General features: G+C 41.0%; 1 protein-coding gene across 1 annotated transcript in view; it reads right to left on the reverse strand.

The window, feature by feature from the left end:
• The window catches only part of UHRF2 (ubiquitin like with PHD and ring finger domains 2), a 690,531-nt gene that overhangs the window by 29,633 nt on the left and 640,935 nt on the right, over positions 1-19,963 (reverse strand). The window contains exon 15 of the mRNA XM_069230126.1: positions 16,075-16,173. Within this exon, the coding sequence (XP_069086227.1) occupies positions 16,075-16,173 (99 nt within the window). The remainder of the gene's footprint in view (positions 1-16,074; positions 16,174-19,963) is intronic.

Genomic DNA, 19,963 nt, shown 5'->3' on the forward strand with positions numbered 1-19,963 from the left:
GAAAAATTTCGAAAGACATCAATGTGAAAAGAATTTGGAAAGATATTACAGTTTTTTTTTTGCCAAAAAGGTAGAGCTCAGTGCTCCAGGATCCTGACTGCAGGAGCCGGAAAAACGAACTGACCTGTTAGCTGTGAAGCATGATGGGATATAGGGTGTACTGTGAGGTTCTTAAAGACACAGTGCCAGTTTTCTGTACTATTCTTTGAATGGCAGTCATTTGGCTAGCAATGTCTCACATTCCCTTCCCTTTTAAAAAGGTGGTTTGTGAAAGATTTTCTTTAGTCATTTTTTTTATTATTGACATATTCCTAGGTTTTTAAAAGTGAAAATTCTATATAATATGGCAATTTTTTGCCGTTCTTTAGGCTTAAGTTTATTATAATATATATAATTATTTATTTAAAGTGCTCTGGGATTGCAGAACTATTCAATGCTTTTGACTACTGATGAAGATCCCCTGGAATAGAATCACTATATCACATGGCAATATACATTTAATCTACATTAAAGTTACAAAACATAAAAAGAAACAAAATGGTTATTAACCTGTAGGAGTAATTTTGCTTTGTGAAGTCCTTTCTGGTCTCACATGATGTATATTGTTCCGTCATCAAGTGGTTGGGATTCTGAATGGCTTTTTTTTTCTCTTGGACGTGGACTAGTAGGTGGATCTAAGCCTTCCCTATGATGTCAGACGTACCCTTGAAGCCCCTGTGCGTGGTCGCTATCTTTAGATTTGTTTTTCCCCATTGGTGAGAGGGCTTCTCTTTAGGGTTTCCTAAATGTTATGTGTAATTATGGTTTATTATCCCCGGTTGAAAAATGCACACCTTTTCTTGGAGATGCATGAGGGTTTGATGTGAATCAAGACACCTTCAAGGTGCAAAACTTTTAGCGGATAGGGTATCAGTCACCGTTGTGAGAGAGTAACCTGTCCACTGAAATCTGATTCAGACCCTTTGATTTGCAGCATGAATCTTTTCAGGATTCACATGCTGTGCAAGGGTAATATAGCGGTATTCCCCTACCAGCGAGGCTGAGTGGAAGTGAGTGAGGGTTTGCGAACAAGCGTCTTAAGACCTTCTCTCCTTATGCACTTCCTTGATCACTTGCATATATATATATGCAGTAGTGCTGTGTGACTGTTTGGACTGATGTCCATGTTGCCACCAAACAATTATAATTTATAGATATATTGGCTAAAAAAAGCCAGAGTTGCCCCCTTTTTTCTAGAAGAATGTTCCCTTTGTCTCTCTTCTAGGGGTATCCCTATTGTCATGTAGCATGTTTAGCTGGTGTTTACAATCCACCTTGCAATGACTCCCTTTGTGACTGTTGAACCCATGTCTGTCAGTAGAAAGAAGATAAAGAATTGGCCTCCCTTCATCTGCTGCTCTGTTTCCTTTAGGTAGTACATCAGTGCCGCTCTGACATCCAGCGTATGTAGTTCTTTTTCTGCGTGTGTCTTTGGCTGTTCAAAGAAGGCTGGTCATTTGATGGCCTGATTAACTTGAAACTCAATATCACCATAGGCAAAAAATGTGGATCCATTTCCATACCTACCATGTCCTTGTAGACCTGCAGGTAGGGTTCTTGTATTGTGAGTGCCAGTCTTTAAGCAAAGCCGTGATAGCAATTAAAAAGATGTTTTGAGGGTTAGGAATTTAAATTGTGATTTGTGCATGGGTGAAAATGGTGTCTTCAAAAGTTGAGGTAGCACCAAGCTAAAGTCCCACAGGGGTGTGGGTGCTGACCTTGGTGGCACAATTTCTTGACCTTTTATAGGAACTGCTTGACAACAGTTGAGATTTAAAAAAAAGACTTTGCCTCTGATCCTCCTGCTGTGTGCCATGATGGGAAAGTGAAGCTTTATAGATACATACAAGAGTTTCTCGTCCAACAGGTGTGTAAATCAGCTAATCACTGTGGTTTCCCAATTATGTGTTGTGCTGGTTTCTCCTATTTGCACCACTTTGTGAATATGTGCAACCTGGCTGTGTAGCATTTCCTTGCATATCCATGCATCTTTGATGCAAGCATAGGTGTCCAAACTTTGTTTCTTCAGGAACCATGGGGCTAGGCTGAGGCTTTTTGGCTCTGTGTGACACACACAACCCCCCCCCCCCCCCCAGTATGCATATTACGTCCTATGAGACTAGCAGTCTCTTTACTCTGTCTTGTGCTATTTCCACCAAGTCTGAGTACCACATCTGTCTGGCCTATTATGGGGCTACGAGTATCATTGTCATAGTTGCCCATTTTTACACTTGCTTGTGACTAGAGATTTTAGTGATACGCAGTGGTCATTGACCAATCTATCAATAGGGCATTCCGCAGAGACTGATGGTGTGGATACCAGGAGGTGAAGTTTGGGTATTTTGCATCTCTGGATGTTGCAAACACATCTATGAGTGTTCTGCCCCATTCTTGTAATATGTTGTGAACTACATCTTGATGAGTTTCCACTTATGGAAGTGTTTCCTAGCCTGCTTAATCTATCTACCTCTTTGTTTTTCACACCTAGCAAATGTATGGTGGTTAAGACTATGTCCATTTGTTCAGCCCATTTTGAGATCTCTTGTGCTAACCTGGACAGGTCATAAGATCTGATACCTTCCTGTTAAACGACTTCAGATTGAGGAATACTGTCTTGAGTTTTAGGATGTTTATGTGTTCGCTCGGTTACTTAAGAGTTCCATTGACCCCTGATGTTTACTGTGCCCATGTGCGCTCCCTAGCCTGTTTGGGATGCATCTCTTGTGATGGTCACAGAGGAGTACGGCTGTAATAGCCTACCCTTTGACACCAGATGAGCATTCCACCTTTGTATTACCCTTTATTTCAAGCTGGTTCTATTGGTTTTGATCAGAGATATTTATTGTATTCGTTCAAAGTCAACAAAACAGCAATATAGGGCTAGTGAAATGTACATTTACAATATAGTCAAGACTTCTTGTGTTCTAAAAAGATACAATTCACAAGATCGGTTGCACAAGATCTGACATTGTCGCAGCGCTGAGATCTCCTACCCCATCCTAATAAAGCCAAAACCTACAAAAAATAAAAAGAAGAGAAAGGAGAACATTGATCTTTGTTCACAGGTGGCAATGTGTTATGAAGAACATGAGTTAGAAGGTAGAAACTGTGGGTCGCAGAATATGTAGTTGGGGCACAGCGAGAATGGAACACAGGGTCATCTAGGTATGAAACAGAAGGAGTGCTCTAGTGCGGGTGGGGCAAGCAGTAAGTGGGAGTCCCTCCGATAAATAATTAACAAGGGCTCCAAACAATTTTCAACATTCTTGTCTAGATCCTGAAGGATGTCCGTCATCCTTTCGATGGTTAAACTCTGCCAGAGTCTTGCATGCTATTGTGTTAAAGATAGTGCTGTTACTCTCTTCCAGTTTGCAGCAATGGCCATCTTAGCAGCCTCCAAACAAAGCCACGTGATAGAGTGATCACTAGATGTTTGGTGACGCAGTAAGTCAGCAGTAAGTCATCTCTCAGCCCCAAAAGTGTAGCTCCTAAGGCACAGGGGATGGAATTTCCCAATACTGTTTTAATTTATGGAAAAGGCGGATGGTTGGACAGTCCCACCATATATGTTGGAAGTCTCCAAGAAGGCCACAGCCTCTCCAGCAGATATCAGATGTATACAGAAAGATCTTTTTCAATTTAGTGGGGTAATACAAGTCATATAAAATTTTATAGTGAGCTTCCCTAAGTCAAAGTGAGTGATTGCATATGGCAATGTCTCGCCATAGTTGTTGCCACTGTGAGTGTGGGATCAGGGGAGTCAAGAGCTTGTCCCAAAAGCTAACATGTCATAGTGTTTTGGCTGCGGCAGTTTGGAGTAGGTGAGCGTATAGGAATGAGATAGTACTTTTCATGCAGGTTGTTTGTTTCAAAAACATTTCAAAGGGAGTGGGATCACGTGTGCCTGCGAGGTGAACATTACGGTTGAGCACCCAGTGTTTCAATTAAGTATAATGATAGTGTTCAGTGTCTGGAAGACCATAGTCTTGCTGGCAGTTCTCAAATGTCAGTATCTCCCACCCGTGGGAGAGATCTGATATCATTAGGCAGCCCTCCCTCCATTTATCAAAGGTTCCTAGAGTCAAAGCCAGGGATAAGGCTGGAATGAGGTGTATAGGAGCATATGGAGAGGGGAACGTAGTCCAGCCTGCTGTCATTGTGACCATGTCCCACATTTTGAGGGTTGTACGAGTGGGCGTGCTGAGGTATGCGTTTTTAGGATTCCAGGGGATGTCCTATATATATTTGCCACCATGGCTCTATCCATGTGGAGCCAGTGCTCAGCTGATTCTTTCAGTATCTATTCTGTAATTATCCATAGTTGTGTTGCTTTATAATATGAATTGGAAGCCTGGAAGAGCTAGTCCGCCAGCTTCTCTCAGCAGTCTTGGGAGTGCTTAGGCCCATTGTTCATGCCACAAGAAGCAAGTCAATAATGTGCAAAGCCCAGCAAAAAAGTCCCTTGGTATCTCTATTGGGAGGCCGCTGTCGCGTAGGCTCTCATTATTCAGATGAGACTACTGGTTTTTTGAGCAGCAAGATCGTCCACGGTGTGGGAGACTGAGTCTGACCCACTGTGGGTGACACCGGTCGCTCTAAATCCGGGTTTTGCTCCGGCTAACTAGCAGTGCCTCATCTCTACCAAGAGATAGGGACGATTGGGCAGCCGAGCGCATGACATATTATACTTCTCAGGGAAGTCATGGTCACTCAGGACGCATCCGGTTCTCTCATTCACAATTCGGTCTCATATATAAATGAGAATAAGAAGCAGTATGCGTTTTAATGATTGGTTTAATAAAACGACTGCATTTCAGATAGCAAAGCGTGAGCTGCAATAACCAGGACGACACAACATGACAATATTAAAATGGTGACAAGGAGAGTGAAGCATAAGAATAATGCTATCATATTGCCACTAGAATTTATGGACTATTTCCTACCTAAGTCATAATCTGAGCACAGCATGTTAAGCTCTAATTCTGCCTTTCAGGTTGCCCCGGGAGGACATCAACCCTCATACCTGAGCAAAGGCCTGTAGTCTGCATTAGCATCTGCAGCAGAACATTCAGTCGTGGTTCCCTGGCTGGAATCTCCCTCTTAACGTGTAATGGGACTAAGAAGTGTTTTTATAATAACACAGCTGATGTTCTAAGAAAATGTCCCTACATAAGGATGTGTATTTTCTACGAATGTTGGAGACTAAACTTCTACCACATTCACCCGCAATGTACCAAACTGTAGCCTTGACTGAAGCACAAAGTGATCAAGAATGTCTTGTTTGAGAACACAGTGCTGGGCTAAGCAAAAACAGTTAGATAGATGAAATTAAAACAAGACCGTAAAACTGGTTATTGTAAAAATAACAGTGCAAAGCCGAATAAAATATATCTAGGTCAAAGTGCACAGCGGCCTAGTGTGTTAAACTAACGTGCATGGAGCTATAACTAAAATGGCTACACAACACAGCGAAAAAGATAAGGAAACCCTTGGTAGCACCACCATTTTGATTGAGTTAACTCTCCATAGCCATGAAAGATATAGGGGTGCCCAAGCCTAAGGTGTTCTTTAAGTTGTCGGAGAAAGGGGGGAAAGTTGGCTCAATATAAGTCGGAAACGTTTGGGATAAGTTTAATACCCAAATATGTGATTTCTTTTTTCACCCATTTGAAAGGGGTCAAAAAGGCCAGAGCTTCCATGTTTGAGAAGGTTAAGGTAAAGTGGAGACTGATACGGTATCCAGACACCTTTTTGTAAGTGGAGAGTGCATATTGGAGGGAAGTGGTCAGTGGGGTGAGGGAGAGTAATATATCATCTGCAAAAAAGAAATAGCTTGTGGTCATCGGGGCCAACGGGGACACCTTGAATCTCTGCCGTGGCTAGTATCGTACCCACCAGAGGCTCTATATGAAGAAAAATAGTAAGGGTGACAGTGGGCATCTCTGTTGTGTACCGCGCTGTAATGGAAAAAAGTGGGAGCCCATTCTGTTGATCACTACACGTGACATGGGGTGTGAATAGTTGACTAGGACCATATGGATGAATTGCTTGTGGAAGCCGAATTTATGTATGGTGTGAAAAAGGAAGGACCAATCCACTTGGTCAAAGGCTTTTTCTGCATCAAGGACAACTAGAACCACTGGGAGTGGTTTTTGTTTGCCTTCTCGATTAGGTGGATCACTCGTCTAAGATTATCGTGAGTCTGTCTCCCCTGTTTGAATCCAGATTGATCAGGGTGGATTAAGTTGGGCAGGATTTGCTGAAACCTAGAAGCTAATATTTTAGTATAGAGTATGGCGTCCAGGTTAAGCACAGCTATTGGCCTGTAGATGCACCATACTGAGGGTTTTTACTGGGTTTAGGAATGACTGAGATAAGAGCTTCATAGAAGGGGTGACCTGTTTGGTAGTGGCTATATGGTTATGAAGAGGCGTGAGGTATGGGATTAGTCAGCACTGTCTGTCTTATAGAATTGGGCTGTAAACCCCTCCGGCCCAGGAGATTTGCACAGCTTGAGAGAGGAAATAGCTTCTTGGATTTTATTCTCAAAGACTGCGCTGCTTAGAATGTTCTGGTCAGCTGTGACCTGGGGTAGGGTCACTTCTTCTAAGTTGTTCCTTTGGGTCTGTGAGTAAGGGGGTCAGACCTATATAGAGTTTGATAGAAGTTATGAGAAGCCTGGGTTTTATCCCGTTCGTTAAGAGGGGCTCTCCTGTGTCTGTATGGATAAGGTTAATGAAAGTTTTTTCATGTTGTACTCGTAGCTGATGAGCTAAGTTAGTGCCAATCTTATTTCCCTTACTGTATGTAAGATGTTTAAGTCGGAGTACGGTGTAGTCTGCTCTATTAGTATATATCGCATTATGTTTCCCTCGAAGGGCTGTGACTTTTCAATGATGCGTTAGGGAAGGATGGTCTTTATGGGTGCAGTCTGCGAGAGAGAGTTTGGTATATAGTGACAATCTATCGCAAGTTTTCTGTTTTGTGAGTGCGGTTATGAGAGAAGAACATTTGCCTGCATTTCTTTTTAAACAATGTGCATAGCAACCACTAGATTTTCTCAGTTCCCATTCTGTGACTGCTGGTTTTATAAGCATTCATGAGTTGGTCTCACGTGCAACCTGGAGAATGGGATAAGCGGTATGCAAGAGGCCATCATGCCCAGTGCTTTCATCACAGTCAGAGGCTGTGCCATCTGGTATGGGCAAGCTTGTTCTGCTAACGAGGTGATTCTTTTCTGCACCAGAAAAGACATCCAATTTGGGTTGAGGGTTTCTCCTAGAAAAAAAAAACCTTTGTTTCTCAGGTGTTGGAAAAGATTTCTATACGTTGGGGGTGGAACACAACCTCTGTAGAGTGTGTATCACTTCCCCTGCGCTTTTGCTTCATTTATGCTAACATTATCACAAAGGGTAGTACTTTGAACTAGTAATGTCAGTTGTTATAGTTCTTGAACTTGTTGTTTATCGGTACATGAAAAGAGGCACCCTTGAAGTCTATGTTAGCAATGTCATCCCATGCTGGAAGAATTGAGTGAGGTCACCTTGGAGTTTTGCATAGTTATGTATTTGAAGAGGAATCCCAGATCTATGCTTGTTTTTGCGAACAGGAAAAACAAGGAGGAAATCCCCTTGCTATCTTTCAAGGGGCAAACTTTCTCTTTGGCTTGTTTGAATAGATGTTTTTTTACTTCTTGCTGTAGAAGGAGCTTGAATTATTTCCCTTTGGGATGATTTATATTTGGTGGTTTGTGTTCCTCTTCTATGCAATATCTGTATTGTATTACATTTAGAATTCATTTGTCCGAGGTGACTTCCCTTTACTCTTGGAGGAACTCTCTTATTTTGTCTCATACAGATGTTATCTGTCAGGGACCTGCCTTAAACAGTCATTTGAAAATTCGAAGTTGACCCGCTAGGGGTTAGGTTCTTTCCATTCCTTGGAAGGGGTGCCCTTGATATTGTTGCTACTGCCATGATGTGCCAGATTCCAGGTCCATGGTGGGTTATGTTTGCTGTATCTGTGGTGGAACAGTGTGAAAATATCCCATGCCAGTTTGCCACCTTGTGGAGAGTTGTACCTCTTTCAAAGGTTCCCCTGAACAGCAAGACATCCATGGCCTTTGCCCTGTCATTGACTTTTATTTGTTCAAGTGACACGTTCATAGCCTACCCAAGCAAGTTCCCCTCTGTGAAGGGCATGTTAATTATGGATTCTTTCACCTCCTGTTAAAACACCCAAAATTGGAGGGTTTATATTTTTTCTCTATCTTCAGTGTTACTGGCTTAGAGGATCCTGGCTTTTAAAAGCTTTCTTTCCCTGATCAATGATGCAGGGTACCAGAGGCAGAAACAGCGTTTTTTGCTGCTGGCAGTAATGTTTTGAGTAGGAAGCATGCTTCTGCCTGCTCCTGCTCCAGTATGATTCCATAGATGTCTGCTGCTCTCTTGGTCAAGGCATTACACATGGAAAGATCATTTAATGGCGAAGGCTTAGAGAGATATGAAGCAAATACTACCGCTGGGGAGTCTGTGTCCAGATCCTCCCATGCGCTAAATCCTGGTCTGCGCAAGCCATGGGATCCCTGGAGAAGCACCTCTACTTCTTAGATGTTCTTTTCCTTCTCTTGGGATTCAGAGTTTAGAAGGGGGTTCAAGCTCTGCTACAGCTACCCCTAGATAGCCTACGCTGCAAGACACTGCCTACATTTCACTAAGGTTGATCACTGGACCTTGTATAAGGTGTAAGTACCTCTGATACCCACTACAAACCAGGCAAGCTTCTCACACGGAGCTATACTTTTCAATGATGATTGCATTCTTTTGGTATTTTCTTTGTTCTTTGGTGCTTTCCTCAAAGACTTTGATGCTCTTCACCTGGAGTTGTGGTCCCTGCTTCTGTAGACATTGGCAGAAAAAGAAATCTGAAGATGATAACCACACACAGACTTCAGGGGGTGCGTTCGATAGAGAGAGGGGTAGATCCATCTGCTGGTCAATGCCCCAGAGAAAAAAAAATACTTTTGGAACCCTACCACTAGATGGAAGAATACTGAGCAGCATGTGAATACAGAAAAGATTTACGCTGTATTACTAAAGTAAACCACCATATCCAGTAATTTTCAGAAACATATGGTCTGCTGCCAAGCAGTTCATCTAATATAAAGACAATTATATAACAGACGTCAACTTCTTGATATCAGATTTTGTAACTTTCTGAGAACACAGAAGTTTTGGTGGCAAATGAGACTGACCACCCATTCAAGCCAGAGCCTTTACAACTGTATTAAAGATTGAAATTAAAAGTAGAACTGCAGGAGGTCCGAAGCAAAGCTCTATAAGGATTATAGGACCAGGAGTGTAGGGACCTGCGGTACATTGTGAGTTGGCCTGCTTCATGTCTGTGATTTAAGTTTCCTTGCTTTGAAGCGTATCAGACATACCCTATCTTTAAGTAAGCCACTTCTGCTTGCAGCAGGGGCAATACATACATCATTATTTGTTTCCAAAATTACAATCTGTTGGAAAGACTGTGGCATCTCTCTGTACTGGCTACGTAGAATGTGTTGGCATTCCAAGCTCTATTTTAGATTGTTAGAATTGTTGTTTATCAAAAACAAGCAGACAGTGAAGACTGGTTCCAGACTGGTTGGAGGCTGGAGTCATGTAGAAATAAACTTGCTTCTCCTCAATACCATCTGTCTGCTGAATTCTTTTAAAAGGACCTACAGACTCATTTACTCTTCACCACACTCCAATTATTATCCAACTGGTAAACTTGCCTTTGGCCCTGGAATCCAGTTTGCCATTCAAATTAGGAAACCCTCTGCCCCTTCACACTCCTCTATGTGTCTTCCCTATTCAAACAGTCGCTACTCACTCTTCTTCATAACACCTACAAATACATCTAGGATGTCCCCTCTCATTCTTATCAGACTCAAAGAAAACACAAGAAAGACTCTCATAATAAAAATATAAGTAATATATATTTCATAAAACCAGGAAAGATTCTAGAAAGACACAATATTCTATCATTTAACTATACACATCTACTAAAAATGTCACTAGATATTCATGAATCTCAATCGATTAGCATATGAAGACACCCAGACTCAGGTCTGTTGGAGGGCTGGCACAAGATCCTAGTAGAATGGCTGCTTGCTGAAAAAGTACAAATGCAAATGGTATGTGCCGTTGAGAAAGTGGCAGATGATTGCCTTGAATGGAGAGGAACATATGAGATGCTCAATCCTATAACTGATAGGGACCTGAGGTCAGGAGCGGAGGAGTAGGGACACTCGGTGGAACTGACAATGTGGTGATGCTGGGTTCATGGATTTAATCTGGCTGGGATCTACTAAATATCATTAATATTTACAGGCCTCCATTTCAGACAGAGAAGGATGGCCCTCCTGGCTGTTGAGGACGAAACAAACATGTTGCAAGCACACCCACTGTTCTCTGTGCTATAACTGCAATTTGCATGCATGGTGGTGCTCAAGGGAGAATGCTTAGTCTGCTGCACAGCATGAAAGGCACAGATTTGCTCTCCCATACAGAGAAAAATGGCTGAAAGGAATTACAGCAAATTTTGCAAGATGTTTTTGTGATATGGTATAAAGCCATTCATCCGTTTTCGGGAAATTAGCATTTCCAGGGAACTAGGGTTGGGTATTAAGGAATTACTAAGTTACGTTTATTTGGACAGCTGGTGTCCAGATATGCTCATACTGACCCATTTAAAGCGCACTAGTGTCGAAGCATAAAATATATTTGAACTATTGTTCAGCCATTTTGATATAAATCTCCATTTTATACCTACCTGTGGACTGTTTTCGCAATATGTTCTTGTTTTTGTAAAATTCTTGGTTGGCAGAATTCTCTTCACGGAAACTTGCGAGTTTCCACTCTGTGATCACAAACTGTGAGAATGCAGGTGCAAGATGTGGGTATGCCCACTTGACAGAAGAAATTTCCACTTCTTGGTAACAAGAATGTAGGGCAAGGCACATAAAAGCTGCCTTATCTAAGAAATGCTTGACTGGGGTTTTGGGCCTTGCAAACTAAGAAAAGTAATTACTTACAAGCCATAGACTTCCTGCCAAGACGCTCAGCTGTGAAACCGGTGTCTTCTAGATTCCGAGTGCTTTCAAGTTCTTAATAAGGGCGATCTTGCAGCTGCAAGTAGTTGATGATTTAACTCCATCATATATCCTAATGTGTGATCTCAAGTATACAAAGCTTATTACAACCCCAGTGAGGCAGAACACCTGGCAGCTTGGTCAACTGTGTGTTTCCGCTCAAGCTTGAGACTAATAAACGTTGTCCTTTATTTGCATACTACATCTGTGTGCTATTTCCTTTTGGATAATTATGCTTTTACATAAGTCAATTATGACTCACTGCCCACAATATGAACAATAGGTTGTAGAAGCCATTACTGGATTCAGTAACATGGTCGTCATTGAAATGCACTGTAGTCAACAACAAGTGTTGCGGGTAACAAAACAGATCATAAATATAAGGAGTAATAAGCAGATTTTAGTTACAATATAAAACATTTGTTGTTTTACTCATTTTAGGAATTCTGGTGAGCTCTCGGCTGATTTTACCCTGTGGAAAATGCTGACCCTCTGCTGGGATTTGATGAACCATTTTTAAGGTAAAAAAAATTCTCACAGGATTTGGTCATAGAGGTTATGGAAGGTGATCCAAAAGCCAAAATCAGAGCATATTTTCTATACGTTCACATTATATTCCTCAGCCATGTGAGAGTAAAATCAGATATTCTGATTCAAACAGTAGCAGCAGCTTGTCTTTGGATTCACTATGTTCTACTGCTGCTTCCCACAGGGCTCTAATGAACAACATGAGTGCTAACATTCGGTACTGATGACCAAAGAGTGGCATACTTGAACAGCATCTTGACAAAATTAAAGCTGTAAAACTGAAAGGAATTCCCTACAGAGAAGACTGCAGAAAAGTCCAAAATGAAGGGAGTTTTTTTAATCATGGAAATTATAAGTAGGGTTGTAGAAGCTAAACCTAAGCTCCATTTTCTACAAGCTTTCAAATATAATTTTCATCCATGTCAGTAAAATTGTCTGCAATGTAGAGAGAAACATGTATTTCCAAAACCAGTAGCAGTCTGTCAGTTAACTCCCTATTAATCAACTGCAGATTCACCTGAGAGATCTAGTGAACAACTAGAGCACTAACATTTTGTATTCAAGACAAAAGCAATCTACTCTTAAATACCTTTTTGTTGGAATAGGAGATATTGAATTAAGAGCCTTTCCTTGAGAGCAGGCTGAAGTAAATGAGCCTTGAGATGTTAAGGCAGGTTTGAAACCAGATAGTTAAAACTTTGAGAGGACGCATGGGTTTTTAGTCATTTAAGACATACTGGCCCATATTTATTATTTTTTTGCGCCGCATTTGTGTCATTTTTTGACGCAAAAGTGGCGCAAACTTACAAGATATAATTGTATTTTGTAAGTTTGTGCTGTTTTCGCGTAAAAAAATGACGCACATGTGGCACAAAAAAAGTAAAAATACGGCCCACTGTATTTTAAAGGGGCAAAAATATCTAAAGAGAGAGATACCTGCATAAGTACAGCACCCCCTTTCCCCGTCTATTTACTCCGCTTACTTAGACATTTTCTCTCTTAACAGCTCCCTATTTTTAAAACAGTAAAATACATTTTAGTAATAATTCTATATAAGCACATATATTCAGTGAAAAAAATAAGGTTAATGTGAAGTTATAATTAGGATAGGTGTGGATACCTTTGGTTATGTTAAAAGATAAAAGAAACAGATATTCTCTGAAAAAAATAATGGTTAAATTGACGTTATTTTTAGATGTTGGAATGAGACACACTCTAACATTTAAAAAAACCTAAGCCACTTAAATGTGCCAGTTATAATTTAGTGAACTAAATATAAATTGTACCCCCATTTTTCACTGCTAATGGCCTCTCATACTGCATTACTCAAGACATGTTAAATGACATCATTAATGATACCACTGATTATATTTAAGCAACAACAATGTTGAAATTGCTAAAGAAATCAATCAATGATTCTGACAGTTTGCTATAGCCCTTGTGAGCGCCAATCCATATATAAGGCCCTTTGTCTGACTGTAAACTTCATTAATGGGCAAGCGGTATATAATGATTTTTCTGAACTTTAACTTTTCTCATTGACCATTTCTGACTTTCACAGGAGTCCAGGTTAACAGGTACTCCCACTGACCTTTACTCGAGCACTTGACATAGCACAGAGAGCAATGACTGAGGCCTAAGTGAGGGAGCACATTCTGTTCTTGCGTTCACTTTCAGAATAAACCAGTACTAGAACACTTGATCCATAATGGGTGATTGGACTGTTGTGTGCAGGCCTGAGAGCATATAAACATGACTGCATTTAATTTTACACAATGTGTGTAATGGGTGTTGGGCCTAGAAAGTGGCTACCCCTACACACAAGACGCACTGTGATACAGTCCCTCCAGCCAACTGGACTACGGCAATACCCTCTACAGGGGAATTGTCACACACACCCTGAATAGACTTCAGACAATACAGAACGCCGCAGCCAGACTCATCCTTTCCCGACGAACCCACATCACACAGCACCTCAGGAAACTCTACTGGCTCCCCATACAGAAGAGATGCCAATTCAAGCTGCTGACCCACGCACACAAAGCTCTACACAACCAAGGACCTGCATACATTAACCATTGCCTGAACTTCCACCAACCGTCAAGACGAATACACTCTGCCTCCCTTTCACTTGCCTATAATCTTTGCATCTACTGAAGCTGAAGTGGAGGACGCTTCTTCTCTCACACTGCAGCAAAAACGATGAATAGCCTCCACATGCACCTCCTGACTATCACCTCACTTCAAGACTTCTAAATGGCCCTTAAGACCTGGCTGTTTGAATAAGCCTCCGAGACCTGCAAGCCCCTGGATACCCTATCGGGTGATTAGCCGCTCTTTATAAATCCTGATTGATTGATCTGGAAAAGTAGATATTAGCAAAAATAATGCTACCAAATGTGTGGTTGATCGCCATGTTTTCAGCAGAGAAACTCCATGTTTTCTGACACCACTAAAACTAACAAGACAGTGAAAGACAAGTTTCCACGTTTCTACTGTACGTGATTTAGCCATGGCTATAGGGGAACAGAACTTTGCAGAAGTGTGTTTTGGAAGGAAGAGGGGAAAGAGCTTCAGTGGCCTCTGCATGCTTCAGGAATGAGGCACAGTGTGCTCGTATTTGTAGTAAAGAAGGAACTCAGCAGAAGTGACCCCTCCTGCCACCCCAAACCATAATTGGAGGTAAAGGTATGTAAGGTACTGGTACAGGGGAAGGGTTAGACACATGTATCAGTTGCTGAGGGGAGATGTTGAAAGGGTGAATTCAGATTATTGATCCAATGACCGCAAGATAGGTGGGAAACTATCCGTGGCATGGCATATTTTAGGCTTAGTAAATCTATTCAGTCACATAAGCTATATGGCTGACAACATTAAGGCACTCTGGGTAGTAAACAGACAAACCAGTCAGGGATGTGTGTTGAAATATGATTGGGGCTTATTTAACATTTATCTTGATCTGAAAATTATCTGCCGAGTTATTTTAATAATAACGATCACTCTGATATACATGATTTGAAGGCAAATACTGCAAAGTAAATGACCATATGACAGATAGTAAGATATCAATAAATGTGGGTGCAAACTGACTTGAGATTTCGAGGGTGGAACTTAATTACTATCCCCTGAAGAGAAGTGGTTCTCTTATGAGTTTGTCTGAATCTTAACACCTACAGGGCGTACCAACACACTGCTAACAAAAAAGGGCGGCATATTGAGGAAGGCATCAGATGAGTAGGTAGTGAGCTTGGGGGAATGCAGCCTGCTCTAGTGGTGCAGAATGCAGTTATGGACAAAGAGGTGTTTGCCATGAACTACTTGTATACGTAAAATGGTTTTCACCAGGGCGGTGCATGATATATCTAATGTCATGTTTGCGACTGCAGGAGGCATTTCAAATATTTGCAGTATGCCAAATTCATATCTGTGATAGTCTTTAGCCCTTACTGTGCTTCACATCAAACAGCTTTTGTCCAGTGTGACAGTGATGCACACTCAACAACGCTAGTAGTTCTTTAGTGCCTAGGTTTTGCCAGTGCAGAGCAGTTTGTTTTGTTCCGAGGCGGTGTGCTTTTTCTCTTAGAACAATAGCAAATTTGGACATTACGAAGGCTGACATTGCAGACTCCAGCTAACTATCAACCATATAGTGAGCCTATTGCTAGTCATTTGTAGAAGTAAAAAGTAAAACATGAAGGAAGAGGATTTACAGGGAATGGAATATTAAATTCATCGACAGCCTTTGTTTCACATCTAGCTACCTGTCTGATATGAATTCAGCAACAGAACCTATGAAGGTGAAATCATTTCATTGAAATTTAGCATTAACTCTAGAATAAACTGCTAATGCACTTCATCAAATCCTTAAAAAAAGCATCTGTGGCAGCAGAGGAATTTTGTGTTTAACTTTATATCTACCTGAGAAAGCTGCCATCTCCTTGCTTAGCTTCTTACTCTAAGCTTCTGAGTTTATTTTGAAGGCCTCATACCAAGACAAACTCATAATCTGAATTCAAAGTACTTTCGAAGGAGAGACTTTTTGAAGGTGAACCCCCTCGTTATTTAATTCTCAGCAGCAGTGAAGTAAAAAAAAAATCATCTGAAAGCACTTTGGACTTGAGATAATTCATGCACTGAGACACCAGCTACGGTAAGAGACAAGCTGCTACAGTAAGAGGCAGACAGCTTGTAAAAGCTCACTAGGTATGACAAAAAAGGAATTAGCTGGGTTCCCTAATTACAATAAAGTCAAGTCGAAAACAAATGCCAATACAATTCAAGAGCGATGCAGTCCACACCAACAGCTGTGTCAGTGTAATTTGGAATTGTACAAGCCAGTGCTGTGCACCAACGGCGCCTCTACTTACCTTGCACACATTATGTAGGCAATCAGTGGTTACTGGCTGATAAACCAACTCTTGACAGCAGACACACATAAATGTTTGTTGAACTTTCTTCAGGAAATTCTGTTGTGACAGAAAACAAAATGTATCAAAGAAAATGCAGATTACCGGCAAACACAGAAAGGAAAACAATGACATCTAGTATGAGAGAAATATAGAACACAACATACAAGGCTGAATCGCTTGATACTGTACCCTCCGTCTAATGCACTATTTACTTCTACTGCTATGTACCGTTAGGGTCCAAGGATATCACTTTGAGGAGTCATTGGTAATAAATGAACATCTTTACCTATGTCACTTCGGTTTGCAGTTGTAAGAGTTGTAAGTCGTATGCTGTACATTCTCCTAATATCTAGAGTTAAAAACAGACCATTGTAATTTGTTTTTATTCAATGTCTAAGTTTAAGGTTTTTGCCTGTGACATATGATGCTTGATCATATCACTGAAGCCCGCAATGCACAGGAATAACGATTTCTCAAGAGGTTGTTTTTTATAGTATGTTGGAGAGGTGAGTTTCTTGTTGAATAATGGGAGAATGAGGTACAGTCTAATAAAAACATGTTAAGTATGAAAGCTGGTTTTCCAAACATTGAGGCAGTGGGATGGTTGTTTGTCATCCTACAACACTCCAAGCTGCAAACCAAGGGCTACTAGTAAGCAACATTTTCCATTAGCAGCATATCTTCTTGCAAATCACATGCTGTGCGCAAACTTGAAAAGCAAAATTAACTCAGGAGTTAGCAACGTTTTAAAAACTGAGTAGCCCACGTGTGCCTATCTCCAAATATGAATATCTACAAAGTAATGTTCAGTAAATGAGTGGATGAAAGTCTATGAAGCTCATAAATATGTCAGCTAATGGAATGTTACCAAGGAACACTACTGGAATCTTTCTTTGTGTGTGGCATGAGCCTGTGGCATGAGGGCGTTTACACTTAGCCCGGGCAAGTCCACTCGAATGCAGCAAACATTCTAGTGTGCATGTACTGCTCTTGAGATGGAATTACCCTGATGTGGTCCAGCGAAGAATACAAACAGTAGTCTTTTTGATCGGCTCAGTTCTTTAGAAGTAGCACAAAAGTGCACATTTGCTATCTAACGGGTAACAGTATTGTTTGTTGAAAAAGAAGATTGGAAGCTCAATGATTTAGTCACTCTGAAAAGTAGTTTACCTTGGGCTGAAAGAGGGTGTGTAGGTAAAACAACCCTATCATTATGCATTTCAAAATAAGTTTCTTCTAATTTTACAGCCTGTAACTCACTGACTCTGAGCAGAGAAGCAATGAGCATCAGCAAAGCAGCTTTCAAAGAAGTGTACTATGTGGTAGTTTTATGCAATACCGTAAAAGGTACTTCCATAAGTTTGGTAAGAACTATGGCCTATATTTATGGAAAAGTGGAGCAATGCAGCACAGCAAGTCACTGCATCACTTGGAAAGACCAGAAATGTGCCATATTCAAGGTATACGGCACATTCCTGTTGTTTCCCCCAGCGCTGGTGCACAATGGGCTGCCTAGTCCTAATGCAGACACCCTTGCACCATGGTGCAAGGATGCCCGCAGTGCATGCAGGATTGTTTTTGTGCAGGAAGGAGCAACAAAAACAATCATGGGAGGCATAATGCAGCACCCTTAGAAAGAGGAAGGAATGAGAAGAAATAAAGATATTTTTACGCACACAACACACATATTTATTGTACATCAGCAACATACACACCTAATATATAAAGTGCTACATGCTGGCCCATTTCCATGTGCAAAAATTTATTATGCAAGTGCGCGTATCTTTATTTATTTTATGTTTTTATTTCGTGTTTTTTTATTTTTATTTGGGGGCACCTTTTTATAATTATACATATGTAGCCTTTTGACTTTCTATATTACCATTATATATATATTTATTATTTTTTAGGGGAAACTCTCAAGCCCCCCTCTTATATGTACATATTTGCTACTGACACCTATGTTTTAGCTACATATTTAATATTTTACAGTTTAAGCAGCTAACTCCATTACATGTGTGTGCATAGATATGTGTTTACTAAGTTCTATGTATGTAACCTACTACAATACTATGGGCCTGATTACAACTTTGGAGGAGGTGTTAATCCGTCCCAAAAGTGACGGATATACCACCAGTCGTATTACGAGTCCATTATATCCTATGGAACTCGTAATACGGCTGGTGGTATATCCGTCACATTTGGGACGGATTAACACCTCCTCCAAAGTTGTAATCAGGCCCTATATATCATCAGTGATGTAATCAATGATGTCACATAACATCAGTGGTGTAATATGTGAGGTACAAAGTGCCTGGAGAGGGCACAAATTATAATTATTTCAGTTAACTATAACAGGTTCATTTCAATCTTTTTTCACAGTTATAATCTATTTTTATAACTGATATTTTCACCTAACTACAACGTTACTGTAGCCTTTGTTTTTTTGTGAAAAAAACAGAGATATTTACTGGAAAAACAAAGTGATATACTTTTTTACCATGTCTAAAACTAAGCCCCCTGCTGCACATAGCCTTTGGTCGTGTGCAGCATGGGGTTTACCATAACTAACTATGCCTATCGTGCATGTAGGTTTGGCTGAAGGGCCTGCCCTGCGCCCAAAGCTCGTCTGCAGCCACCCCCACACCACACATGGCTAGTGGGATTGGCTGCAAAGCCTGGCCACCACAATTTAAGGGGTGTCATTTCAAACAAGGCAGAGGTTCTGTCAAAGGTTAAAAACTACATTTTATAAAAGCAGGCCTGTTGGCTTTGTCAAGAGGTCTGGAATGAAACACACACACACACACATTCATTGAAAAAAATGTTATAATTAGGCGAAATGTTCAGTAACAACAAAAACCTCAGTAAGAGAGTAACATTTTAAACTTTATCTCAAATAATTATAATTCGTGCTCTAAGGTATTTATAACTCGAGCCCCTGCCATGCAGTTTTCTCATTAATAATTTCATTGCAAATGTTGCAGTGATATTATCAATGATGCATAAAAGATGTCATTAGTGATGTAATATGTGGGGTAATTAGCACTGCATGACTAGGGCGCGAGCTACTGGTGAATTTCTGTGGGTTCTGGTGTTTAGAGAGGTGGATGGTTGAACCCATGCCACGCAGCGTAGAACTGGCTTTCAGGCCCCGGAGACCCTATCCACTGGGGCAAAATACAATTAAGCAAGGGAGGAGGGTGTGGCCCCATTCCCTGAGCCTTCTTGGGCCCCGGGGACCCCACCTAGCACCAAATATAATAAAAAAGGGGATCCCATCCCAAGGGGCCGAATTATAAATAAGGAGAAGCAGTGCACTGGCCTACTCCCTGAGCCTAATCAGGTCCGGCTGACCCCATCCCACTGGCCGAAATATAAATAAAGGGGGAAGAAGACCGTGGAGCCTCCTTCACCAAGCCTTTATTTGGGAATATCCCAAATATCTGGAGTGCTGTGTGCTTTTATGCGGTTGGGACTTATGATGTTTCCATTACATTCTGTATTACGTGCTCAAAACACAAGGAAAGGTTCAACTAAGTGAAGACTGTCACTCTGGAGTTCAGTTAATAGGTCAATCAGAATATATAAGCTTAGGTCTTGCTAATGTATGAGTTCAGGGATTAGCGTTTTATAACACTTAAATTATTAACTAACTAGCCGGTTTGATGGTTAAGTCCAGAGTCCTAGGATGGGGTGCCATCACTTCCTTGTTGATGTGGCGGCGGCCAATCATATCTCAGCAGGAGATCTGCCAAATCTGCGGACACTCAGCATCTCTAGCTATACAAAGTTTTTGACTATTAATTACACAAAAACTGCTGAACAGATTGACAACAAATCATAA

The sequence above is a fragment of the Pleurodeles waltl genome, chromosome 1_1, assembly GCF_031143425.1.
Source record: "Pleurodeles waltl isolate 20211129_DDA chromosome 1_1, aPleWal1.hap1.20221129, whole genome shotgun sequence".
NCBI lineage: Eukaryota > Metazoa > Chordata > Amphibia > Caudata > Salamandridae > Pleurodeles > Pleurodeles waltl.